This window comes from Pongo pygmaeus, chromosome 15, assembly GCF_028885625.2.
Source record: "Pongo pygmaeus isolate AG05252 chromosome 15, NHGRI_mPonPyg2-v2.0_pri, whole genome shotgun sequence".
Classification (NCBI taxonomy): Eukaryota; Metazoa; Chordata; class Mammalia; order Primates; family Hominidae; genus Pongo; species Pongo pygmaeus.
Window position 1 is genome coordinate 71,556,394 of NC_072388.2, and position 27,542 is coordinate 71,583,935.

General features: G+C 45.3%; 1 protein-coding gene across 3 annotated transcripts in view; it reads right to left on the reverse strand.

The window, feature by feature from the left end:
- The window catches only part of DPF3 (double PHD fingers 3), a 279,265-nt gene that overhangs the window by 13,531 nt on the left and 238,192 nt on the right, over positions 1-27,542 (reverse strand). For all 3 annotated transcript variants that reach the window (XM_063651786.1, XM_054448782.2, XM_054448781.2), the window contains one exon: positions 1,204-1,316. In XM_063651786.1, the coding sequence (XP_063507856.1) occupies positions 1,204-1,316 (113 nt within the window). The remainder of the gene's footprint in view (positions 1-1,203; positions 1,317-27,542) is intronic.

Sequence of the window (27,542 nt, forward strand, 5' to 3'; positions counted from 1 at the left end):
TGAAAGATTGGGCAAGTTTCTCTTCCTGGAATTACTCCAGCAATAAACAAAAAAGAAATTATCCAATAAGAATATCACCATTTTGCAACCCCTAACAGAATAGTCAATCCAGTTAAAGGTCATCAATAGATGCTACCTTTACAAAAAGAGAAACATCAGGCATTATACGTCCTGACGAAAGTATACTCCACCATCTATGAAGTAGTCTTGCCAAAAGAGAGAGAGAGAGAGAGATGGAGACAGAGTTGGTGAGAGGACAGAGAGAGATAAAGACAGACACAGAAAGAGAGACAGAGAGACAATCTGAATCAAGCCTCTAGCCCTAACAATTGACAAGAAATTCAAGAGAAAGAGGAAAATGTCAGACAGCACAGAGATATGCTCAGTCAAATACAGTCAGGAGAACTTGAACAAATGATTTGATTTCTTCAACAAAGAATTTAAGGGAAGAAGAAAGAGAATAAGATGGAGGGAAAAGTCTATGTGTTATTTAAAGAAGCTATATATATGTTTATATTCACCTACAGATATTTAAATAAACTTCAAAGACATATCAACTAATTGCAATGTATGGGCCTTATTTGAATACCAATTCAAATAAACAGGCTGTAACAGAAACATTTATGAGACGACTGAGGAAATAGAACTGTTGACTGGATGTTTGATTGTGCTAAGGAATTATTGATTTTTTAGCTATGTTAATATTTTGGTTATTTAGGCATAAAAGTAAGTCCTTATCCTTTTGAGATACATATGAAGTAGTTACAGGTAAAAATGATATTATGATCGAGACTATGGAGAGGGAGGTCATGGTGTTTATGAAACAAGGTTGGACATGTACTGATCTTTGTTGAAGCTGGTGATGGTTTACATCAATTCTATTATTCTCTCTGCCTTTGTATATGTTTGAAATTGCCCATAATAAAAAATGTTCTTGAAAATTTTGCACTTATTATATTTAACATTTAGACCAAATGAGATCATATACTGTGGAATGTGGTGGAAACAAATACATCCCTGCCATAAGCAGTGTTCACCACTGTCAGTCTCTGAGCCCTCAAGGGCTAATGGCCAGGTTGCTCCCAAGTGCCAGGGTAACAGGTCACAGGGGCCTAGTGACAAGAGTCCTTCCTTCCTCTTCACCCCTCAAAGGACCCCAGCTCTGTGGATTTCTCCATCCCACAGGGAAAGCCCCAAACTCACATCATTCTCTGAGGTCCCACAGAGGATACAGGATTTGCACTCTATGCACTGCCACTTGTAGGTCTTGACAGCCTCGGTCATGTTCAGGGTAAACTGCAGGCAGGTTGGGTGACCTGGAGGAAGCCAGAAACAACAGCATTAGGGCCAAAGTCTGAACTGCCACCCCTCAACACCACTAACTGGAAACACATTGATGCCCAGTGTGCAGGCATGGCAGGGTAGCATGACGTAGGGAAAAAAATGGGAACCCAGACAGGGCCCTACCCACATTCTTCACCACCCCGTTATTCAGATCAAGGGCAAAACAGAGATATAAGCATATCCAATTCTGCTTGCACTAAGACCATATTCCCCAGTAGGTGTAACCAGTTGATGAAGACGGAAAACAATGATCAGAGAGAACGAGAGAGGAAACTGCAGAGCACGCAGCCTGGGGCAGCACTATGAGAGACACCAGCAGGACCCTCCAAGCCCCAGCATCAGCTATGGCAGCACAACAGGTAAGAACTATTTGGAGCTGGGCTTTCTGATCCAAGCAGTTATTCACACTGCCTTAGGGTGCAAGGGAGGCTATCAGAAGGATTGTATGAGGTTTCCAGGGTCAGTGCTCAGAGGTAGGATGAGGCATTGCACTGTTACCTAAAGTATCCATGCCCACTCTCATGAGATTAGCAAAAGTCCATATCCTGAACAGTACCAGGGACTACAGAAGGAAGTGGCCTGGCAGGGATGGCAAAGAAATGGAGCATCAGAGCAAATAGCCAGGTCTATCCTAAAAGGACTGGTCGCCGGTTCTAACTCTTTTCTCCATCCCAAGTTTCATGGGAGCCAACCCAATCACAAGATGAGAGAAGGGACATTAAGCTGTGACCTTCAAGCACAGCCCCCATGAGCCATGCCCAAGACTTGGCCTGCGGAACTGGACTCTGTCCTCAGACCTAGGTCACCTGAAAGAGAGATGCTTGCAGGGAGAGGACGGCCATGAACTGTAGAATGCAAAAACCCTTGGCCTTCTATGTGGCATGGAAGGAAAACTTGGATGACATTCTCAGGTCTCCCAGTACTGTGAAACAGATCAGAATCTGCCCGGAGCACCCAGGGTAAAGCCAATTACTGACTCTGTCACAAAAAATATTGACAGCTTTGCCCAGTGCCGAGCACTCACCGTTCTCCAGAGCTTCCAATTCTGCCAAACCCATTATATGGTGCCTTGCGTTGCCTCTTTCATTTGAAGGATTATATGCTTTAAAGAAGGATGCTAGAGACAGGGAACACCAATCATGGTTAGCACTGCCAACCTAGTATCCTCCACAGACAGGATACCCCATGGTGCTACCACCCCTTGGCAAAGCCACATCTTAGCAGGAGCCCCCATTTCCTCCCTTTCAAATCTTCAGAGAGCTGTTCACATCATGACCATTTGGATGAAATACTGTCTATTCAGCCAACATAAGGATCCTTCACATTTTGAGCTCCACAAATAGAAACCATGCTGAGTTATCTCAGAGCAGGCGAGGGGTGTGGAAATGACTTGTTGGTGGTGGGGAAGGGACACTCAGTGAATACAGGCAGAAGCAGCAAGGAGAGGCCTGATCTAAAAGCTTTTCAAGGACTTCTCAGGTACCATCCAACTTAGAGACTCCCACAGCTCTGAACTAATAACCCTCTCAAGGTGATACCATGACAGTGGCCCCAAAGAGAAAGAAGCCTTACATTAAAAGCCTGCATGAACAGCCAGCTGATATTCTTGAAAGCATCTCAAAGATTGGTCTAAGAAGAACACTAGCCAAGGTTACTCCCTATTCCAGTCTCTCAGAGAGAACACTGGGATGGGTACAGGACAGAAAATATCTGTATGGGACTCCATGTGGTATGACCACAGATGCCCAGTTTCTCTGACCAGGCACCATTGAGAGCATGAACATGAGGTCATGGAGCTGATGCTCATATAGACAAGTTGACTTTGGCCAGTTCTGTGCCACACCCAAGCCACACCCAGCCAGCTTAGGATAACTATTCATTAACTTACCAAGTACTTATTGAGCACCTACAAGGCCAACCATTGCACTAGACAGAAAAGACACAGTAGGGATGAGCAAGATACCTCGAGCCCTTCCAGCCTAGCCAAAGAGGCCGCAGATTAATCAGCTACACATGTATCTACCACCTACAATTGTATAATTAGTGCCATGAAGGAAAAGCATAATTGGCCATAAAAACAAACAATAGAAGAACCTAACCTAGACTGAGATGTCAAGGAAACCTTCCCTGAGAAAGATCTTTAAGCTGATATGTGTCAGATGAGAAGTTAGCTAGATGGGAAGAGGAGGATTCCAAGTAAGGGGAACAGCATGGGTGGAGGCTTTGAGCAGTGAAGCAGTTTAGCAAATTACAAGGAAGAGAAAGGCCAGTAATCAGAGAGGCTTGGTGAGCAAAAGGAAATGAGTAAGAGGTGGCTGCAGAGGTAGTTGGAGGCAGATTACAGGTATTTGCAGCCCTTATTTAAGAATCTGTTTTTTAAGTCATTAAAAGCTGTTAAGCAAGGCAGTAAGTGGATCACATTTTGTTTTTAAAGGAGCATTATTTAGCATGAGGGCTATTGGGATGAAGTGGTTCTGTATCTTGATTGTGGTGGTGGTTACATATTTGATAAGATTGCATAGAACTATACATACACATACACATATGTATGTGTATATGTAAAACCAGTCACATCTGAATAAAGTCTATGATTGCATTAATATCAGTTGCCTGGTTTTAATATTGTGCTATAATTACATAAGATGTTGCCCTTGGAGAAAACTGAGTGAAGAGGTCAAGGACCTTTTTGTAATATATTTTGTAACTTCCTATGACGCTATAATTATGTCAAAATAAATATTTGAAAAAATATTTTTAAATAAGGAAAACAAAAAATTAAATCATCAAAAAGAAAGAAAGGTGGAAGACAGGTAAAAAAAGGAGAGAGAGAGGAAGGAGGGAAGGAAGGAAGGAAGGAAGGAAAGAAGGCAGGAGAAAGGGAGGGAAGGAGGGAAGGAGGGAGGGAAGGAAAGAAGGAAGGAAGAAGGGAAGGAAGGGAAGGGATGAAAGGGACAGAAGGGAAGGAAGGGAAGGAAGGGAAAGAAGGGAAGGAGGGAAGGATGGAGGGAGGGGAAGGGGAGAAGAGGGGAAGGGGATGGGAAGGAGAGAAGAAGGGGAGGCGAGGGGAGGGGAGGGGAAGGGGAGGGGAAAGGGAGAGGGGAGGGGGAAGGAAAAAAGAAGGGGAGGGGAGGGGAAGGGGAGGGGAAAGGGAGAGGGGAGGGGGAAGGACAAAAGAAGGGGAGGGGAAGGGAGGAAGGAAGGATGAAGGGGCTGTACTCTAAGGAAAGAATTATTGAGGGGTGGGAGGGTACAGGAATGTAAGAATTGTTGCCAGGAAACTAGTTAGGAGGCTAATGCGGCTACCAGGAGAGATACAAGAATGATTCAACTAAGGTGGAAATTTGAGAAATGTTAAAGAAATACTTGACAGGACTTGACTACTGTTTGAATGTTGGGAATATGGGAAAATGATGAGAAATATTCCCAAGTTTCTGACCCAAGAAACTAGGTAGATTGTAGATTACAGTGAAACTTAGATGAGAAAAACTGTAGAAGGATTGCAGGGACCACATAGAGGAAAAGGATTCCTTCTGTGTTGAGCATGCTGAAATTGAGACTTCTGGTGGAAATGTTGAGTGGATAGTTGAATGTATGGGTCAAAATTCAGAAGTTTTTGCTAAATAGGTGATAAGTGAAACCATGAGAATTAATGAAATTATCTAGGGAAAAGGGAATGAGGAAGTATCTAGGGAAAGAAAGGAAGAGGAGAGAAGAGAGGAGAATAGAGAAAAGGGTCTAGGACTAGGACTGAGCTTGGAGGAGCTCAAGTCCTCCAAGATCAAAAGAAAGAACCAGCAAAGGAAAGAGAGAAGCATGGCAAGAGGTAAGAAGCAAATCAGGTGAGTATGGGGTCACAGTAAGCAAAAGAAGAGGTTTCAAGAAGGAGAAGGTGGTCAACTGTGTTTACCGCCACGGGTTCTCTAGTTTGTCCTTGCTCAATAAAGACCCCAAGTGAGGGAATGTTGACAGATCAGGGTAAAAGCTACCCTACTAATAATAACACCCTTCAGTCATGCCATCTTCCCGAGGAAGGAAAGTCAGCACATTCCAGAGCATGACAGAACTCAGCAGCCAACTGTGCATCTGAGCTGTCTCTGTGAGGAGGGGCCGGGGGTGGCGTGTGCTGCATGCATTTAGCAACACTCCACCAATATTTATCGAGAGCCAGCTCTTTGTCTAAGTTCTCTAAGACTCCTGTGCTGAGCTATGAAGACATTTTCTGGGATAGCTTTGGACAATGGATGGTAGCAAGTGGGTTTTGGAAATGCCTGTTGGAAGTTTCTGAAACAATCTCATGGCTTTCTCTGTGTTCCCATCTTGAGAAAGTCATCAGCCTCCCAAAGATCTTCAAACCCAAAGGAAGGGAGCTAAGCTCACACAGCCTCAAGCCCCCGCTAAAATACAGGACTAAGATGGGCCTTAGCAGTGGCTGCAGGAACTCCTTCTCCTCCACACTCAGGACATCACTCAAGCGCAAGAGGAAAGTAGGGGAGGGAAATACTATTGTAACTTTTCAGCCAGGGAGGGTGAGACACAAAAAGTTAAGTCATCAGCAGGTGCAAAAACTGTGCCCAGAACCGAATCCTCCTGTCTGGACCACCATAACAGATTTGCTCCTATGCCTTTCTCCAAAAACTGCAGAAATCATTTGCCAGATAAAACTGCAAGAATGAGACTTCTTACCTGCCACAAAAATTACTTCAATAATACACACTGTTAGACAAAAGGAAGTGTCTAAGGAAAGTAATAGCAGCTTGTTTCTAAGGTTCACTGATCTTACTTTTGCCCAGAACTAATTCCTAAACGCCTTGAAAATAAGAGAATAACAAATACAGTCTTTCCAATTCAAAGGTGAAAGAAAAAAAGAGGCACATAGCTATAAGGTAATTTATAATACTTATGGTCACTTCATATTTGAGGATCCCTATCTTGATCTCTTTTGTAAAGTTAACCCTCATTCTCTAGGGTATTATGCTGGTGCATAAGTAATTGCAGTTGTTGCCATTAAAAATAATGGCAAGTACTGCAATTACTTTTGCACCGACCTAATACTTGCTTAGAAATCTAGATTTCTCATAGCCCCAGTTTTCTTTAGAGCAAGAAATACCCGTATTGCTATTTAAATAGCCCACTATAGTGGAGGGAAGACAACCCTTCCCAGGCCCCCCTGGGTGCCATGATTCAACAGACATTTATAAGATTCCAATTACCAAAATGAATTTAGAAAATGGTGCAGTGTGCATGATTCAGCCCAGCCGGGTCATTAAAAACCAAGTCCTTCCTGGGTGTTCCTCTAAATGTATTCTATCAGGAGCATTCAGTAAATCTCCTGCTAGCTTGTTTAGCTGGGTCAGTGGTGAACTTGGTGTGAAGAGCCATTCCTAATTCAGCCCTAACCCTTCCAGAACTGACCTCAATCCTCCCTAGAGGTTGACACTGGGTGTGTCACCCATGGCCACTATGTATGGGAGATCTAACTGCTGGAGTGGGCTTTTGGGAGATCAGAATTTGGCTTCAGGGTGCTATTTCAGCAGATGGAGGCAAAGGGAAACCAATGGGTTATGGGAAACTTCTCAGACAGATGATAATCCATGAGGCTGGGAGTACCCGGTGTTTCTGACACTACAGCCTACTGAGCTCAGTAAAAAAGGAAAGGCAGGCATCTGAGAGCAGTGACAGCAGCCTTGGCACTGGAAGGACACATCTCATGTCTTTATAGAAACATGTGCACAGATACTGAAAATGTTCAAGGGACAGCAAATGGGATTTTGTGGTATTCGAGTGAGAAGGCACACAGATAAATATCCAGGCAAAACTAGTGTTAGTTTCATATTCACAGCTGCCAATTTCTATGCATGCTAATGTACAACTGCCCCAACACCAGGGTATTTCCAGCCTTTTAGGGGAGAAAATATCTAAATATACCTTGTGGATTAAGCTCACATTATGATTGCAACTTAAAAGCTAACCTAAGTCACTTACTAGTCAACCTCCTCTATAGATATTCAGTACATTGAGAGAAACACAGTTCATTTTCAACAAATCCTGGGCAAAAGAAATACACAAACTGCTATGACATGTGTCTCTTACATTATGATCCTTATTAAAAGAGTTTTTATTTTATTATCGCCGGTATTTAATTTGGACTAAGCTAAGCCACATCACTGATTGAATTAGGGCTCCAGGAAAAAAAATTATCTTCCTAGGTATACGTTGAAAACATAAGTAAAATAAATACAAATAACTTTGGAATCAGCATGGTCTATTATTTATTCATTGTGAAATTATAAACATCTAATTACACTTTATTACCTTATTTATCAATGTTGATCTCTTAAAAGCTAATTTCTCAGGCAAAGAGAACTTAAATATCCATGGTTCTCAGGCAAGTAAATGCAAAACTCAAATTGTGCTCCTTATTCTGATGCTTGGTTTACAGAAATTGTATTATATAAAATACATAGAATCAATTTCAACCCAAAATAGCACCAAAAACAAGTCTCCATGGGCATCCATTAGAAAATAATTTGGCTCAAATTTCGAATAGTTCTCTATATCCTCATACACATATAAAATTCCTGGTATTTACAAATTGCAAATGTATATATGAAGTTTTAGCTAAAGCATTTATGCAAAGTATAGTCATATCTGAATCATCATGCTACAGGGTAATTTGAGAAGAAAAATTATTACTAGTTCTCTTTGGGAAGCCATCTCATTTAATCAGATCCATTCATTTTCATTCTCTCTCTCCTCTCTTCTCTCTTTCTCTTATCTCCCTCTTCTATCTCTCTCTCTGCCCCATTCCCTCCCCGTCTCTTCATGCTCCTCCACTTTGAGACCCAGCTTGGCAGGCGGAGGGAAGGAGGCTCAGTCATTATATTGAATCTGTAAAGGGGAAAGGGATGGACCAATTCTGACCAATCAAGAGTTCAACTCCTTTATGTATATACTATGGCTAGTATGATAACTGGGCACTGCTGCTTCACATAATTATTTCTCAAGCTCTGCTTTGTAAACTTTCTGCAAAGGTCTGCAGGTTCACCTCTATCTGCCCCCAGATGTTACTTCTAATGCTGAAGACACCTGCAAATCGATGATCACAATGGCACTCCAGAGGCATCTGAATGGCTCCCTTTTTCTCTCACCATTTTTACTGCACTTCAAAGAGGACAAAGAAGAGAAAGAGAATGGAAAGGACAAATACCAAACAAACAAAAATGCATTAAAAATAAATGATAGTGTGAGCTGTGGCTGCCCTTTCTTGGGCAAAACACCTTCCTGTGCGTCCAGCTCCACTCCTCTTAGAGGTTTGTTTATCCTCTCCTCCAGCTGTCAAGGTCTGTGGCACCCAGGAAACACATGGGATGCAAGTCCCAGGGGCTATTGCACCAGTCATTCTTATAAATAACCATACAAAGCACATTCATGCAAGAGTATTACGGGCACTTTTAATGGGCTAAACAGCCAAGGGCTCATGGCGCCATTCTCAAATGGTCCTAGAAATTCCCCAAGTTTTCGTGGTCAAGTGTGGTCCAAGGTGGAGTCCCCAGGAAGTGGATCTACACCTGTCTATAAGCCTGAGGGCATACATCATGGTTGGTCTTCTTAAAGTGAAATAATGGGATAGGGAAGCCTTGACCTGGATTTATACAACTTACTCGACCCAACTTGGGGCCAATGCACAGCACTAGGAATATGTTGAGAGTCACAGTAACAACCCCAAAGCCCCTAATTGGTCACTGCAGCTGAGGATCAAAAATAATTTATTCATTTATTCATTCCTTTGACAGTATTTGTTGAATATATAAATATGGCAGGCACTCTTCTAGGTACTGGGGATACAGCAGTGAGAAAATCCAAACCCCTGCCCTCAAGTTACAACTGCCACACTTTGAGGTATATTACAGCACCTGAGTCCTTTGGACAAGTCACTTGACTTCTCTGGCATTAGTTTTTCAATATATTAAGTTAAAGCATTGGAATCTGCTATCCATGAAGCTGTGGCTTTGTCTATGCCACCCAAAAATGGTATTTTTAAAGATACTACTGATCCCCAATTGCCCATCTGTTTGGTGGGATAAACAAGCTTTCTAAAGTTTGCCAGCTAAAACTCAAAGTTAAAAAAGAAAAAAAACTAAGAAAGAAATTAAAATAGCCAGTAAGTCCTTCTAGAATTCATGTCAACTTTCCCATATTGACCAGCCCAGTCCGAGTCCAATGTCAACACAACAAAAGATGTCCAAGACAGAAAGCAAAAGAAATCTAGAAATCTAAAGGACTTTTCATCAACCATACCACCCACCGCCATGCAATAAGTTGGGCCTATACAGATGACCTGTCATAAACTGAAGGTAGACAGAGACCTTGGGTAAGGTTCCATCGATGAGGAATATTAGATCTGGGATGAGCTAGGTTGAGCTGCTGTGTGACAGCTGCAGATATTGCCAGGCAAGAAGTGACTAAGAGAAGAGGGTCATCAGTATGAGCAACTCTGGATGACTTTCCTTTTAAATGCTTCTCTGGAATTGTAGATTGCAGGCAACCAGCTGCCCAAAGTGATTCTTGCCCCACAACAGTGTGTGAAGGCCAGGCTGAATCATCGTCCAGAGCCCAACATCAATTTTAGATGCAAAGCCCTGACATTTGCTGTGCATTCCAGCCCTCTCTGGACCTCAGGAGCATCCAACCATGGGACCTGGCTAAAGGCTCTGTGTTTTCTTTAGGAAAATGAGCCTGAAAAAGAAACCATTGCTTAGATTGGAGACCCTGTAATCCCTGTACTTCCTACTGTCCTGAGTACATCCAGGAGAATTTCATAATGTCTGTAATTGATGGATAGCTGGTGGAAAACAGCAGTGATTAGTCAACACTTGATTGCCCATGATCCTCCAACTGCTGATCATCCATGAATTAGAAGATGAGTTCATGAGTGGTCTAAGTTCTTGAGTTGCCTGAGGACCTTTGAAGTAGCATTCTAATTTTTTCTTCCAAAAAATATTCCACAGAGTTGTGCTAAGTCAAAAGGAAAAAATATACTTTCCTGCTTTCCTATCCTTTTCTACGTGAGCCTGGGAAGCAATCATAGAAGTACCTAGAAGTAGAGGACTGACAGTGTACTCATGACACTTAGACAATTTGTTTTACTTTTTTTTTTTTTGAGACAGAGTCTCGCTCTGTCACCCAGGCTAGAGTGCAGTGGCGCGATCTTGGCTCACTGCAAGCTCCGCCTCCTGGGTTGATGCCATTCTTCTGCCTCAGCCTCCTGAGTAGCTGGGACTACAGGCGCCCGCCACCACGCCCGGCTAATTTTTTGTATTTTTTAGTAGAGACGGGGTTTCACCATGTTAGCCAGGATGGTCTCGATCTCCTAACCTCGTGATCTGCCTGCCTCAGCCTCCCAAAGTGCTGGGATTACAGGCGTTAGCCACTGTGCCATTTTTAAATCATTTTAGTCTAATTTTGAGTGTTCTTGTGGACTTTGCAATCTACCCAATTGTGATCAGATTCTTATAGAAAAATAATTCCACTTAATTTGGCAAAATTCACTGAGCACCTGTTCATTGCCAGGAACTGTACAAGGTGCTGAAGTTTCAAAGAGGAATGAGGCATGACTCCTGCCTTGAGGAGCTCAGTTTGGTAGGTGTGCTAGGCAGTCTCTGGCATGGCCATCAATGAAGGACATCATACTCTTGTGTCATTCTCCCCCCTTGAGTGTGGGCTGCACTAAGTGACTCACCTCAAAATAGTAGAATATGGCAGAAGTGATGAGACGTCACTTGTAATATTAGGTTATAAAAAGACTGCGACTTTCATCTTCTGCATCCTCTCTTATGCCTTCTCACTTACTTGCTCTAAGGGAAGTCAGCTGCTATATTGTGAGATGCCCTACAGACCGGTCCATGTGGCAACATATGAAGGAAGGCCTCAGTGCAACAGCCCAAGAGGAACTGAATCCTGCCAGAACCCACATGTGTGGGCTTGGAATTGAATTATCTCCCAAGTGAGCCTTCAGATGAGACCACAGCCCCAGCTGACAACTTGACTGCAACCCAAGGGAGGCCTTGGGCCAGAGGCACCCAGATAAAACACACATAGATTCCTGACCCACAGAAACAATGAGATAATAAGTGTTTGTTGTTTTAAGCTGTTGAGTTTTGGAGTAATTTCTTTCACAGATAACTATTATATATAGAAAGAGAAACTCTTTTAAATGACTATAATACAATGTGATAAGTGCCATAACAGGAGAATGAATGAAGTTCTTACAGATGAGGAAGCAATAAATAATGCTGGAGAGGCTCAGGGAGAGCCACCAAGAGGAGGCAGCTTTCAAGCTGGGCCTTAAAGGATAAATAGGAGTTTTCTAAGTAAAAAAAAAAAAAAAAAAAGAAGAAGAAGGAAAACAGTATTACAGGGAAAGAGAACAGCAGGAAATATAAGGTGCATGGTTCACTCAGACAAAGCAGAGTAGCTCAAGGAGAGCAGGGAAAAGAGGAATTGCAGGAGATAATGCTAGAAAGGTATGAGGAAAGATTATGAAGAGCCTCTTAGGTAGCATAAGGATCTGAATTTAATTCTGTAAACAGTGGGGACTCCTTGGAGGTTTTTAAGCAAGAAACTCATGTGCTTGTACCCATGCTTTAGAGAGATGAGTCTGGTGATAGGGCAGAAGGCAGATGTGTTGGAGATGGCTGGGGAAGGGGGACCAGTCGCTAAATCCATCTATTCAATGAGTTTGTATTGAGCACTTGCAATGTGCCAGGTGCTGTGATAGATGCTGAGCAATGCAAAACAGACAAAATCCTACCCTTCTGGAGCTTACACTGTAATGAGGGGCATTAGTCCAGGACAGATCTAATAATAGTGGGGATGAAAGTAGGAAACATTTGAGAGGTAGAATTGGTCAATAGGACGTGATACCTGCTTGAATATGTGTGTGAGGAAGAGGGAGAAGTAAAAAATGGCATCAAGATTCCTAGGTTGGGCCACAGAGTAGATGATAAAACTGTTAGCAGAGATGCGACTTGCAGAGTATAACAATGGATTCAAACTGGGCACATTCCATTAATTGTGCAGATGAAGATGCCCAGGAATCAGTGTGAAAATGTGGGTCTACATTCAGGAGACAAGACCAGGCTAGAGATATAAATTTAGAAATCATCAGGTTTGGGTGATAGATGAAGCCTTGGAAATTGGTGAGACATTCAGGAAGAGACCACAGAGCACAAAATAAAAAGGACCTAGTTAGGGGTAGAGGGAAGAGTAACCATTGGAATTGAAAGCATTAAACAGCACCAAGAAGAGAGTCCATTGAGAATGCTGGAGACAATGTGGTCAGAAAGGGAGAAGGATCTGGAGAGAGGCACTTCATAACATCCAAGGAAGAGGAAGGGTGGCACCACCATCAAGTGACAGATGAAATAAGATAAGAAACAAAGAGAACGTGTTGGCCTGGGTAAGCCATTGATGATGAGAACTAACACAGTCACTAGTAGCAATGGGCCCTCACGCCTCTCCAAATCACTGATGGCTTCAGCAGCACAGAGAGAAGAACTCATACACAGATGGCCTCACAACATGCTTCTTCTGCCTCAGGCTTTGTCCAGCACTCTCAAGCTTGGAAGCACCATGCACAATGATCTCAGGAAGGTTGTCTTTATCTAACTCCATTCATTCATAGCAGGAATCATTTTCTGATGTAGATTCTGGGGCCAAAGCTAGGCCCTGCCAGCCTCAGTTTCTGTCCTTCCCCCAGAGATGAATCAAATCCCACTGGAAGCCATGCCTTTCTTTCTGACCTTGGATTGAAAATCTTCAGTCCTAGGTGACTGAGCCTTGCCCACGAGGCTGGGGCAGGTCCTGATGGAGGCTTCTCCCACAGCCCCAGAGTCTGGTCAAGTGGCAGTCATGAAAATTCTCCAGGAGGGAAGTTGGGGACAAAGGTAGGAGGAGCAGCACTGGGAGTCAGACGGAATGGTGAGGTGAGGACAGAAATGGTGGCAGGCAGCAATGTTGGTGGCTGCAGTGCTTTGTAAAAATGCCCACAAATTCCTTGGTCCTCCTCTTTTCAAGAGGTGGAGGCTATTCCCTTCCTCTTGAATGTAGACTGGGTTTAATGACTTGCTTTTAACAAACAGTAAAGAGGAGTGACAATATGCAGTTTTGGAGACTAAGTTATAAAAGGCACTGTGGTTTCTGTCGTGATTGTGCACTCTGTCTCTATGTCTCTGTCTGTCTCCGATCACTCACTCTGGAGGAAGCCATCTATTGTGTTGTGAGCTGCCTCATGGAAAGGCCCACATGGCAAGGAGCTGAGGGAAGCCTCTGTTCAGCCAGCAAAGAACTGAGGCTCTCAGAGCAGCAGCTCATGAGGACCTGAGGCCTAATGGCAACATGAGAGTGAGCTTGGAAGTGACTCCTTCAGCCCTGATGGAGCCTTGAGATGCCTGCAGCCTTGGCCAACATCTGGACTGCAGCCTCATGGGACACCATGTGACACACCACCCACCCAAGGCATTCCCAGGTTCCCAATCCTCAGAAGCTATGAGATAATAAATGTTTGCAGTTTTAAGCTGCCAAGTTGGGGGATAATTTGTTACACAGCAATAGCTAACTAATACAATGGCAAAGGAGGAACAGTAAGGGGTCTGGCTGAACACCAGACATTTGACAGAACTCCTGCTTAGGCAGTGTCTGCATTGTGCTCCCAGCCACAGTGAGGCCCAGCACTGGGCTGGACAATGAAGGAGAGGAGCAGGGTTTGGGATTTTAGATCATTTATCTCTTCCATGCTGTTATTATTTTTTTTCAATGAATCTCCTTTAAAAGAGCTAATAGTGGGAACAAAGATAATTTCAGTGGCAATGTGAATGGGTGTGACCCCCTCAGCATTTACAGCAAGGTGAGTGCATCCGCCTTCGGTTTCCTGGGTCCAACTTGTTTCCACAGCGTGGCCCGAGGAGACTCACTGCACCAAAGAGCCTGCCATCTTCCTCTCAGGCCTTGCCCTCCATGCCCCTGTCTCACTCTCACCGTGCTCTGCCTTCCTTCCACCTGCCTGAGCCTCTCTCACCTTCAACAAGCCTCCCCTTTAGGTTCCCCAGAACACAACCCCAATGTTAGAAAGTCAGAGGCTTCCTAGAAGTAAGCCAAACTGATATGAGCAGAGGAAGAATCTGCAGCCAGTATTTTGGCCTAAAGAAAGCCATGTTTGGATACTTTAATGATCCTTATAACTTTTCCAAGGAAGCACCTTTCTATTCACTGATTTTGTTTTGATTCCCCATGGGGATCCTGTGAGGTGGGCAGAACAGATAGGAACATTCCTGATTTACAAATGAAGAAGTTGAGCCTCAGAATGGCTCAGGCAGCCAGCAAGTAAGTAGTGGAGCCAGGGCTAGTGGAACATCCATGTCTTCACATTCTAATCCCTTGGTCTCTCACTACACCATGTCCTAGGATGGCCAACCCAAAAGCGGCAACCCAATGGCATTTCAGCTCCTTGTTTAAGCTGCTAAATATAGCAACGTTTTCTCCTTGCATGCATAAGAAGCTTGCCAAGGCATGATAAACTATGTCACTGACTCTCCATGCCTCAGTTTCCTCCATTTGCACCACATAAGGGTGAACTAGCTGTCCCCTCAGGCCCCTTTGGGCCTCAATGCTCCATGCCTCTAGCGAAATCCCTCAAGAAGCCAGACTTGCTTACATGAGGCAGGGCACTGAGTCCTCACCATCTGGCAGTGACTAATCCTGGAAAACCCTGGGGAAGAATTGCTCAGGAGTGAGCCAGTCCAGCCCACACAAAGGGGCCTGGAGGCTGCAGGAAGTAGGTCAGCAGCCTATGGTGGTGTTACTGGGCTTCAGCTCCTGAGAGAAGCTCCTCAGCCCCTGGCTGGAGTAAGGAGGGGTCATGCCCCCTGCTACCTCACAGTCCCACTCAGACTTGCCAGGCCAGCTATTCGCACTTGCAGCTGGGTGTCCAGGTCCTCCCTAGGGCTCCCCTGAGTGACCGCCCATCACCAGCTTTCCCTGTGAAGCCTCTGAGAGGAGCACAAAAGACGGCTGGCATCCAAAGCCAATTTCATGCCACACCTCCATTACACTGTCAGTCAAGAAAGGACAGAAGTGTTCCCCACTTACCTTGTCTAAGAAAGGAACAAAAGAGCACACAGGAAGGATCCCCTTTTTGTCATCACAAGACTATACTACAATCGAGACGCCCACAACCCCACCCCCACTGGAGACCCCAACGAAGGCTCACTGGCTCCTTTTAATCCTTTTCCCCCTTTCATTCTCCACCTCCCAATTTCCCCAAGTCATGAATTCACTTTCCAAATTGCAGTGGCAGGAGAATGGAAAATGAGGATGATGATGGTGACAACCAGCTTTCCCTGAAGTCTCTCACCCAGGTGTCTTGAGCCCTGGAGACACCTGATGTCCTTCAACACCCTCAAAAAGAAGAAACAGCAATCGCACTGAGCCAACACTGCATACGGAAGAAACATCCTTGGAGCTCCATGGGAGTACATCAAAACCCGGCACCATCTGGCGTCGTATTACCTCTGCATGCATTTGCTTCCAAGCCCCAACATCCAGGCAGCACCGGGTCTGCACTCCTCCTGTATCTGTGATCACTAAACCCAATTGATAGATCTGTTTCCATCAGCCAAATTTTCATCTAAAATTAATCCACTTTTCCTGACAATCAAACAAATATTTATCCAACAAATTCCTGAATGAGAATTGATCTCACTGCTTACTTAGAAAGCTAGAGGGGATGATTTTTACATGGGCTTTCTTTTTTTCCTCTGGAGAAATTAGAGAGTTGGAATAGTATAAGAGAAAGCAAATCAATGGCTATTTCCAGTTACCAGCATCTGTCTTCAGGTTTAATAGAAATGATTCCCTAAGACATATAGTCTATTTGGTCTATTCAGTACAAAAACACCCATCAATATTAAAGTAGTGCAGCAGGAGGGCCTTTCCTGGTATTTTGTAAGGGTAGACAAGAGCCTCACAAGTGTTCAAAGATTCACGAGGCCCTTCTGGATAAGCAGTGACAAACTCCATTCCATAGTCAGAGAAATGAAACCACCAACCATCTCTAAAATGGCTCTGGTTCACCTGAGCATTAGGTGTGAGAGAATTAGGAATACATCACCAGAAATCTGACCTCCTTTCAGGGATAGCTAAATATGTGGCACATATACCACCATTCTTTCCCATACCCATGGCAGACATTACTAATCAATTCAATATTGTCTTCCAATCTGCATGGGTAAGACCTTATGATCCTTTTCAGCACAGCACTCCAAGTGGCTGTCACCGATCTAGAGTTTGCATACAAGAAGAAACCGACTTGCTACCCCTGAGCTAGGTGCTATTAAGCTGAATAGGTTAAAAGTTTCATATGAGAATTAAGGACTCACATCTTAAGCAGGTCACTGGTCAGATATATAACTTCTGTTTTCCTTTCCATGCGGTAGAAACTCTATCATAACAGCTAAGACCCAAACCAAATGGTGGCCATGTTTTGTGGTTGGACTCACAGTATTGCTACAGTCACATACTTCTGTCTTCAAAGAAAGTAGAGATGCTAAGAAGAAATTTTTTTTTAATTTTTTCAGAGACAGGGTCTCACTCTGTCACCCAGGCTAGACTAGAGTGCACTGATGCAATCTTGGTTCACTACACCCACCACCTCCTTAGCTCAAGCAATCCTCCCTCCTCAGCATCCACGCCCCGCCATCTGCCTCCCCCAGTAGCTGGGACTACAGGCACGCGCCACCATGCCTGGCTAATTTTTAAATTTTATATAAAGATGGGGTCTCCCTATGATGCCCAGGCTGGTAAGAAGGGATTTTTTAATGATGGTGAATATTTTTTCTACTCCACCAGCTAGAAGGCATCAACCCATTCTTCCTTAAGTAATTCCTCCGTCTTTCATTGCCTGCAGCATGAAATAAGCTTCTTAGCATTGCAAGCCTCTTTGCTGTCTGGACACAGCTGCCTTTTTAAGATTCCTCTCCTTTTCCCACCATGGACCCCAACCCCACCATACCACAGAAAAGTATTTGCCGCATCCCACCCCCTCAATGCTCCTACACCCCCCACCCCCCAAAAAAACCACTGTTCTTTTTGACTTGCACTTTTACACACAAAGGTCTCTTGCTATCTCTCAACTCCCATTCATGGCCAAACCTGTCAAACAGGTTGTCTACACCCTGGCTACACAAAAGTGGGCCCACGGACCACTTGCATGAGCATCCCCCGGGAGCTGGTTAGAAATGCTCACCCCGGATCTGACCTAGGGACTGCAGTTTTAACAAGATCCCCAGGTGATTCGCATGCACAGGGTATTTTGAGATGCACTTCTCTAAATTCATTCCCTTTCTGGGACACCCACTCAGTCTTCACTCTCTCCACACTGACTTCCCTCCTCTCCTTTCCACCAAAAAAACTCTCATCAAAGGAGTGAATGTGTCCATGCAGATATGAATACAAGAATAATAAACTACTACTTCCACCTTTTGCCTGTCCTGGGAACTTCTATTCATCCTCCAAGTCCAGTCCAAAAGACCTCACTTCTGTGATGCCTTCTCTACCCTCTAATGCAGATAAGGAAACCAAAGTCCTGGGAGGATGGGGAACCTGCTTACAGCTCTGCAGCCACTAAGTGGAGTCCACCTGACTCCAAGCCTACTGAGTGCCCTCAGCATCGCCAGTGCACTGCCTTTACAAAGTGCATCCGGAAGGACACCCACAACCTCAGATAGAAGCCCTTTGGCCACTGTCAGGGACAGGACTCCATGGCTGGAACCAGTAAAACAAGTTTGACTTTGCTGGTGGATGAGACCCCATGGAGGCTGCTCATAAATCAGATTCCCTTGTTTAAGTTCTTAGCCCCTGATCACTATTACTTACCCAGGCCTCTCAATCTCCCTGAAGACCTTTCTCCACCCCCTTCCTTCAAACACACATCCCAGGCACGCATCTCTTTTGCCCTCTTTGCCTCCATGGGGAATTTTTCCTTTGGAGAACAAGGATCTCAGAGTGGAAATGTCCATCACTGGTCTTCTCATTTCTCCAAGCCACAGCAATGCCATTTTGGTGACCTGGCTGCTCTCAAACTTCAGAGTTCAGAAGAATTACCAGGAGAGATGTTTTAAACATGCAGATTCTCAGGCCCCAAAGCTTCTAATTCCCCTGCCCTGGAGTGGGTAGGAATCTGCCTGTTTAGCTAGTGCCCTGAGGGGGCTCAGACGCAGATGGCCCTGGACACGCTTGGAGACCCTCTGCTGCCAGCGTCTCCTGGGGACTCTTGCACATCAGCAAGCTGCTCTATAATGCAGCATGTGGAACCTCAGCCAAGTCTTCCCACCACTCTCATCCTGAGTCAGCCTTGCTCAATGAGGGCTCGAAAGCCTTTCCTGCCCACTTCATCCTTCTTCTATTATGAGGATCAAGACCATGGGCTATGTACTACTGCTTTGTTAAGCTGGAAAATTTTAAAAGAACAAAAGGCCAAGGTTTGCCACTCTTCTGCTTTGTTTTGACACCACTAAACCTCTATGCCCATTCCCAGAAATTCTGTATTTCTTTCAACCTCATAGCCCACTGTCGACATACCCGTAAGTGTTGCAGACAGGCCTGTGATTGTTGCATGCAAAGGACATCAATCCATACTGGCCAGTGTCCAGGCACAAGCTGTCTTCCCGATAGCAATTCTGCTTGCCAGAGACCTGTGGGTCTCCTGCATAAACAGGAGGTCTTAGCTTCTCTCAGCAACTTGAGACAGGCACCATATACTCTCTCCCCAAGATAAGATCTTTTAGAAGACAAAGCATTTAGAATATTTCCTTTGTAGGGTTAAAAACAAACACAAATGCCCATTCCAGTATTTGTAGGACTGATTCAACTGGAGTAGTAGGAAAGATTTAGGATAGATTTAAGACACGGTTTCCATTGTTTCACTATGAAGCTTTGAGTATCTTTGCAACCTAATTAGATTGCACCTATTAAATGATGAATGGATTCAACAGCCCTAGAACAAGCATTACTTTTGACCATTTTCTATTTTAGTGTCTATTCAACTATTTTAAGAGGAATATACCTGAGCCAAAAATCACGAGGAGATGGCTAGCAGTAGCAAGATTGGTCCTAACTTATTGAGGGCAATGACGCAGACACCATCAATTCTTTAATCTCACCAGGAGCTCCAGTCCATGGACAGTACCACTTCTCACCATATCTCCTCTCACATCGTCACTGCTCATGCACCCATCTTAGATTCCACATCCAGACTTGCACATGTCTGCTTACCCCTCTACCCCTTTTTCCTATTTACTCAACTTCCAGTTAAGACCAACTCTTCACCTACTCTTGGCCTATACCAAGCACAGAAAAATACACCACTGTGCTGAGCAGTCGTGGTTTCATTGGTGACCACAGATCTTGGCATTGTCCCCATATTTCCCTAGTCAAATTATTCTCCCATCTCTCTCTATCTTTTCAAATCTCCCATACCTTATACCCCATCCTCACACTCTCCTTATTTAGTTGAAAAATACATAAGCAATCAGAATAAAACTATCGTGCCAGGCGCGGAGGCTCACGCCTCTAATCCCAGCATTTTGAGAGGTCGAGGCAGGCAGATCACTTGAGGTCAGGAGTTCGAGACCAGCTTGGCCAACATGATGAAACTCCATCTCCACTAAAAATACAAAATTAGCCAAGTGTGGTTGTGCATGCCTGTAATCCCAGCTACTCGGGAGGCTGAGGTGGGAGGATTGCTTGAACCCGGCAGGCAGAGGTTGCAGTCAGCTGAGATCACGCCACTGCACACTCCAGCCTGGGTGACAGAGTGAGACTCTGTCTCAAAAAAGAAAAAAAAAAAAGAATAAAACTATCGCATCTTCTCCATGCCACACCCACCCAGCTCCCTGCCTCTGTATCCCTACGCTTGTCTCCCTCCTATTACCGGGAATGAACGGTCTCAGCTCCTAACCCAAGGCCGACTGGCACCAGGATCCCTACTTCTCACCCTGAGAATTTTGCTCCTGCTGTTATTCCCTCTTGCATCGCCAATGTCTCTCTCTCTCTCTAGCAGACCATTCAGCCAGCATACAAACGAGCCGTAAAAGCTCCCATCTTCCAAAGAGATCCTTCCTGACCAAGCATCCCCCTCTGTTGAGTGTCCAATTTCTCTGCTCCTTCTTCTTTTAGCACAACTGGAAAGGGCCAGTTCTCTCCATGCCCCTCCTTTCTACACTCTCCCCTCTCCACACACTCGCCTGGCTCTCCTCCCACCTCGCTGGCTGCCCCTTCTTGGTCTTCTTTGCTGAATCCTCCTCTTCTCCCTTTCTCCCAGTTCTTCCTTTTATGTGGACTCACTTCCCCTCAATGTCTTCTATACACTTGTTATTACCAATTTATATCTCCAGCATGAACCTCTTTCTGAATTCCAGACTCTTATATCCACTTGTCATGGTGGTTGGGAACCCAAAGAATAGAAAGTTAAAAAGACCTAAGTTAGGAAAGGATTTTGTGGGAAAATCCTCATCCCGAGGAGTGATGAGCACTCTGCCAGCCAGGAGGGGAGCCTTCAGCTGGGGGAGCTGTGGAGTCTTTATGGAGGCAGGAGGTGGAACTCACAGCAAGCAGAAAATTAGTTGAATGGCACCAGCTTTAGGAACTGCCAGGATGCACTTTGGATCATGAATAAGTAAAGAAAAGAGGTCATCACAGGTTCCAGAAGAGTGAGGACAGAGAGAAGCAACAAAGTGAGAAGAGGAAGGAAGGAAACAAAGAAGACAGGAGACAAAGAAGAAGGGAGCTGGAAGGAATGGGTGAAAGAATAAGAACTCAGAAAAGAGATTTTGGTTCTTGCTTATTCAGGAGCTTGACCAGAATTCTGGCCAAATTCTTTAAAAGATGCAGAAACTCAATTGTCTGACTCATCCCTCGGTGGGGGGGCGGGGGGGGTGGGTATTAATTTATTAGTACTATTGCTACAACTTCATGAGGCGCTTCCTTTGTGCTAGGCACTTTGAACACACTTCCTTATTTACCTCTTAAAACAATCTGTGATTCAGGTATTATTGTCTCCATTTTATAGACAAAGAAGCTGAAGCTCAGAACAGCTAAGTAATTTACTCAAGACAACCCAGCCAACTGCTGGCAGAGACAGGATGAAAACCCGTATCTTATTCCAACCAACATCCATGCAAGTAACCACTACACCGCTCGGCCACAGGAAACAAGCACTGGGAAAGACCCTTCCCCTGACACAGGAGGCCGAGGGGCTGATGAGCAGACTCCACAGAGCACTGGGCTCTGACCATCCGGTGGCCTCCCCTGCCAGAGGGCTGGGGCAATAGACACATCCCCACTTGTGCTAAAGTCCTGCTTTCCTCTCCACAACTTCCTCCCGCCCCATCCACGCTCCACGCTGCCCTTGAGGGAAACACGAGGACCCAGAGGATGGCCTGGGGATAAGGGGGTACTGCTCATTAGCTACCCAGCCATGGTAGCTAATCTAAGATCCGGGATTAAAGGCACTCCCTGAATGACCCCAGGGCAAAACCAGGTCAAGGCCACTTCCAAACCCCGCCCCGACAGAGTTAAAGGCGAGGATCTAGAAAGGCTGAAAACACAAAGAAGTTAATCAGCTCCCTGAAATGAAAGGGGAGAAAAGAGACTGGATAAAGGGATCAGCTGAAGGAAGCAGCCTGGCTTGGGAGAGAACACTCCACTCAGCCACAAGTCCAGAGACTCAGGCCAGCACTGCCCCTGGGGCCAGGAGATCTTGGCGATGGCTCTCTGCTGTCTGTTTCCTTCTCTGTCAGACAAGCTCTAGGGTCTTTGCACCTGACAGCTGAGGATAGGGCAGCACCTGTGGCCAGCAAAACCTCATCTGGAGTGGGTCCAGCCAATGCTATGACCAGTGGCTCTCTGTAGGTGCACACCCCATAGGTACCCTGGATCCACACAGATGCCCCCTCTAATTCCATGCGGCCTCTCCATCTTCCTCTTCAAGGTAAAAGGTGGATGGAGCTAGGGAGTCACAAGGAGTCACAGGTATGGGTGAGCTAAGATGACAAAGGAGGTGTCTCCCTCCAAAACAAGATCAGCATGTGTGGGTGGGAGGTATACAAAATGCCATCTCTCCTCCACAGACACCCGGGAACAGTGCCTGAAACTTCCACCACTGATGATGCTCCAGTGGCTTAAAAACTACCCTTCCAAAAATCCCCAGTTAAAATGCAAACAATTTTCTTAAAGAGGATAGCACTATCATGGGTTCCTCACTTGATCAACTCAGACACTGTCAGAACCAGAGTGAATCTTGGAGACCACCAAGTCCAACCCCTTCTTTAGACACAGAAGGAAACCAAGCCTCTAAGAGGTAAAGTGACTTGCTCAGGGTACAGGAAGAGGTGGCGCAGAGCTAGAACTGTAACCGGGTCTCCTAAGTCTTTCTGCAGCATGGCCCTGGCCCCTGAGGGAGGTGGCCCAGGATGGGGGCGGGCAGGGGGTCTGGAATCTTGGCATCGTGCTCCGGGGCTGCTCCTTCTTCCTGTTCAGCCACCACAGCAAACAAGAGCCCCTGGGGCCTCAGCCAGCGACTGACCCCTCCCTGACCCTGCCTTCCGGAAGGATGAATGCACATCAGAAGCCAGGGCCAAAATATTCCTGGGCACCGTCTGCTCTGCACCCAGCTCTCTTTTTCCCAGCCTCTTAGGAGGGAGAAGTTTCCAAAAGGGAGAGCTCCAAAGGCTTTCACAGAAAGGGAGCCTAAGAAGTGCTCCTGTGTTTGGGCAATGGAGGTAAGTCAGGAAGACAGAGGGATGGAAGAAGAAAGTAATTTTTTAAATGTCACATTTTCACCAAAATGGCATCTGAGAACTTTCAAGATCATCTGACTAAAACCAGGTTGTATTCGTTATTTACAAAGATGGAGACGGAATCTCCTTTGAAGTAGTACGACCAAATGATGTCTGTGGCCTTAAAATGGGGTAACAAGAGGCAAAGAAATCTGGGGAGAGGAAAAGTGTCCTGCCAGGGGCTGAGGGTTTTTTTGCTCCACTCCTGACAGTCTCACAACCAGCCACGTGGTAGGGTCCCACAGAGCTGCCCAGAATGGGGCAGGCTGGCCAGAGCAGCTGGCTCTTTGCAACCACCCAGCTTGCCTTTGCTGGGAAGCTCAGGCTCATTTGCACACTGGCATAACTCCACGTCACTGACCAGCCAGTGGGCAACAGGACTCACGGCCAGGATGTGTTCTCCCTGGGGCTGGCACAACTGTTACTACACATGTGTATTTTCCTGATCCTGGGCAAGTTACTTAAACTTTCTCAGCCTCAGTTCTCCAGCTATAAAATAGGAACATCCCCTACATCACAGGATTGTCACATAAGGGACAATGAGGCTAGAGAATCTGGGGTAACGTGGAATTGACTCTGAGTGAGCCTGGTTCCCTTTCTCTCGCAATAAAAGCCGGCACCACCTGCTCCAAAGGTAAAGCCCATGGGGAAAGTCTTTCCCAGTGAGCCCTGAATGAGACAGAGGGTCCTTCCCCACAAAGCTTCCCAGGCTTGGAGAGGGGGGTGGTCCCCATGACTCATTCGTGGTGGGCTGACTCATTTGGCCAACTGTCCTTAATTTCCCTCCTCCCATTTTGGGAGTCCTAGAGCACTCATTCCCCAAATGAGGCTTGCAGCCAGAATGAGCTGTGATTAGCACAGCAGAGACCAGAAGGATGGTGCTGGGGGAGGGCGGGGGAAGCTGCAGAGTTTCCTGAAATTAAGGCAGGAGAAGCAGGGAGGCAAGGTCTCTCTCCCTGGGCCATTTAGCAGACAGAGACTTCCTTTAGAGCCAAACTTCTCAACCTCTGCTGGGCAAAATCAACTCAGAGGACTGCCTGCAATAGCCCTAATATGGCCCTCAGAGGCAGACCTGGGGTGTTTATCGCAGAGCACACCATGAAATTTCAAACCAGTATGTAGGTAACATAGGTGGGTGCATAAAACAGAACATTGCCCCACTGCACTGAATGCACAATTAACAGTGGGCCCCAGAATGCAGGCTGTACCAGATCTACATAAACATTACAATCTGAAGGCAGATGAACAAGAGGGAGTTTGCAAGGGTTGGGTGAGACCACGCTGTACAAGGCCCAGGTGCTGCACACATGATGCAGGGGCGGGTAGGGTGGGAAGAGAGGTTAATGTGGAGGCTCACATCCAATTGTTTTTCCTTTCCTCAGGAGGAGGATGGATATTCTTCTGTTGTGGGTTTCAATTCCATGCTGTCAAATAACCTCTTTAGTCCAATGCTCTGCCACTTTCAGCCAGGCGTAAGCAAGACAGTTGTCACTGAACATTATTGGGAGTAACACGCAATGGCACATGCACTAATGCGAACATCAGAAGGAAGGCCTGGAGTCTAGTCTGGCCCTATCACTTCTGCATAGCTTTGGCCTGAGTCACTTAACCCTTCCGAATGTTAGTCTACTCATCTGCTAAGTGGGACAATAACTTCTGACAAGGCTGCTAGGAAGATTACATGGAGAGTACACTGGTGATTATTCAGCATGTCAGGGAGGGCCTGCCACTCCGGGCCTCCACGGAGTAGATGGCTCAGATCCCCTGACTCCCAGTGCACACTCCTCACACATGGCTGCACCTCTTTCGGCCTCTGGGGCCAGCAAGGAGCCTACCGACAAGGTGAGGTGAAGAGCGAAGAGAATCAGTGATAGAAATGGAAGCCAGCACTCAGGGCTTGCAAGCTCAGCCCCTCTCAGGTCCTCCAAGAAGTAAATCAGCTGAGGGTCAGACCCCAAGGAGCTTCACGGCCAGTATCTCAGCCTGGTTTCCTCTTTTCCTCGCATCACAGTCAGTGACCTGTCAGTCTAGATAGAGGGTGCTTTTTCAGATAAACCCTTTTCCAACTTGTCTAGAGAACAATCATAGATTTTGATCCCAAAGTTAAATTGGCCTCTCAATTTAAAGCTTTCTGGAGCCTGCCAGCCTCTTGGGATATCCCACACTCCTCCCAAATGCATTACCACCCAGCAGGTAGTGTCATTGCAGTTTCTCTGGTTTCAGAACAGTAACTGGTGGGAAATCCCCATGGAATTGACACTCGGCACTTTGAAGATTTTATCAGTTGGGTAAGTATCACCCAGAAGATGGGAGAAACTGGGGTTCTGTTACGACATCTACATCTAGAAGGAGTGCTGATCACTTCTTTTCCCCACGAGGTCTAGGATCCTACAACCACGACAGGATCAGAGGCAACCTGGTGGGGAAAGGTAGACAAACCCAAACCCCTTAACATGCCCAATTCAGCTGTCCTCACACAGTCATCCTACACATCACATGCATCCTGCTCAAGAGCTCGTGGCCAGCCTCCTCCTTCCTACAGTGCCCTAATGCCCTAATGAATCAAGCCCCACCACAGTGTGGACGCTCGTAACATACCTGTGACTCCCCCCAGCAGCCCGGGATCTTCCTTCCACTCCATTCACGCTCAGCTCTGCTCGGGCTCCAAGCCTCCTGGGCCCATTCACACCTCTGAGCTTTTGCTCAGGTATTTCCCACTCTTGCTCTCAGTGGTCTGCCTTCTCTTTGTCTACCCCAACTCTATGCCTCTTTCTATACTTCCCCCGCTACTCCAACCTGCACTGGTCCCTTTCCTGAGCCTACCTGGCACTCACATTTTGCACCAAGTTGGCATTTAATTTTAAATTGTCTTGTCTTGAATAATATGCTAACCACCTCTTTCACCTCCTCCAGAACAGAAAAGGTATCTTACACAGTGGAGAAGGCTTTAGAGCCAGAAAAATCCTTGGTTGGAAAAATCAGACTTTACCAGCGATCACTACTGCCTTTGTCAACTCAATCTCTCTGAGCCTCAGTTTCTATCTCTGTAAAATACGAATTGTAATCTTAATCTCAAAGGGCTGTTCTATGGCTTTCACAAGTTAATATCTATAAAAAGCCTAGACTCAGTAACTAATGCATAGAAAGTATCCCCCAAAAGGTTATTCCAGTTCCCCTTTGCTTCTTTTATGTCTTACAGAACCTAGCACATTATGGCAACACAAGACATTTGGTAAATGTTTGTTTCATTTATAAGTAGTACAAAGAAAACCAGTAACTGGAGAGTCATTATACAAAGTAGCAGCATGCGGTCAAAACACATTGATCTATTTTTCAATTATGGACAAAAAGTTGAGATCTATGGAGGGTAAAACAATCTATTTTAACTAAAGTAGTTTTCAGGATTACAAACTGCCAGTCTCTCTGTACTCATCACTCAGCCAAGCAGAAGTTTCAGCACAAATGTTCATGCTGGCAATTCATACTACATTCTTTCTTACATAAGTTATCTCCATCCCCAAACTCCATAATATGTATGGTCCACAGAAAGTTCACTTCACGTGCTAAATGTGGTACAATCCTTGCTACTTCTTTAAATCAAACACAGAGCAAAATTTTTCGGAGTTCTTTTTAAAATTATTTAGAAAGAATGCCGATCACTTCTTTTCTGAAGCAGAATTTTTGTCATTTATCTATATATGTAACATATATAAATATAATTGTATATATAATTAAATTCATCTTCTAATAAGACCTTTCCTCCCCAGATTGGAGACAACATAGTAGACAACCATGAATATTAGTGAGGTCATTCAACCAAAATCATGCTGAGAATAATATCCAAGTCCTGTGAGCAATTATGAAATCCACGCACCAAGGATGATGTTGGATGTGGTGGTGTCCAATGAGATGAAAATTGGAGTGGAATTCAGATGGAGTTTCAGCAGAACCATTTTCACCTGGTGGCCTTTTGGCCTTACTGTCCTTACAGTTTCTTCTCACTGTCTCTTTTTCACATACTTGGCATTTCTCTGGAGGAAAATGTGTCTTGCCACTGCATTCACTTTTCGGCTGGTGGCTCATGCTACCAAAACAATGGAAGTCAACAAAATGCTTGAGACATTGATTCAGTGTGAATAGAAACAAGCCTAGAAATGTAATTTTAGTTAGTGATCATAATACATATCCGTGAAACTAATCTTCTCCACGTCTCCCCACTTCCTGGTTGGTGAGTTAGGCACCAACTCTTCCAGGTCATCTAGCTATAATGTAAAACATTACAGAGCTAGATGGGGACCCCAAGAGGTC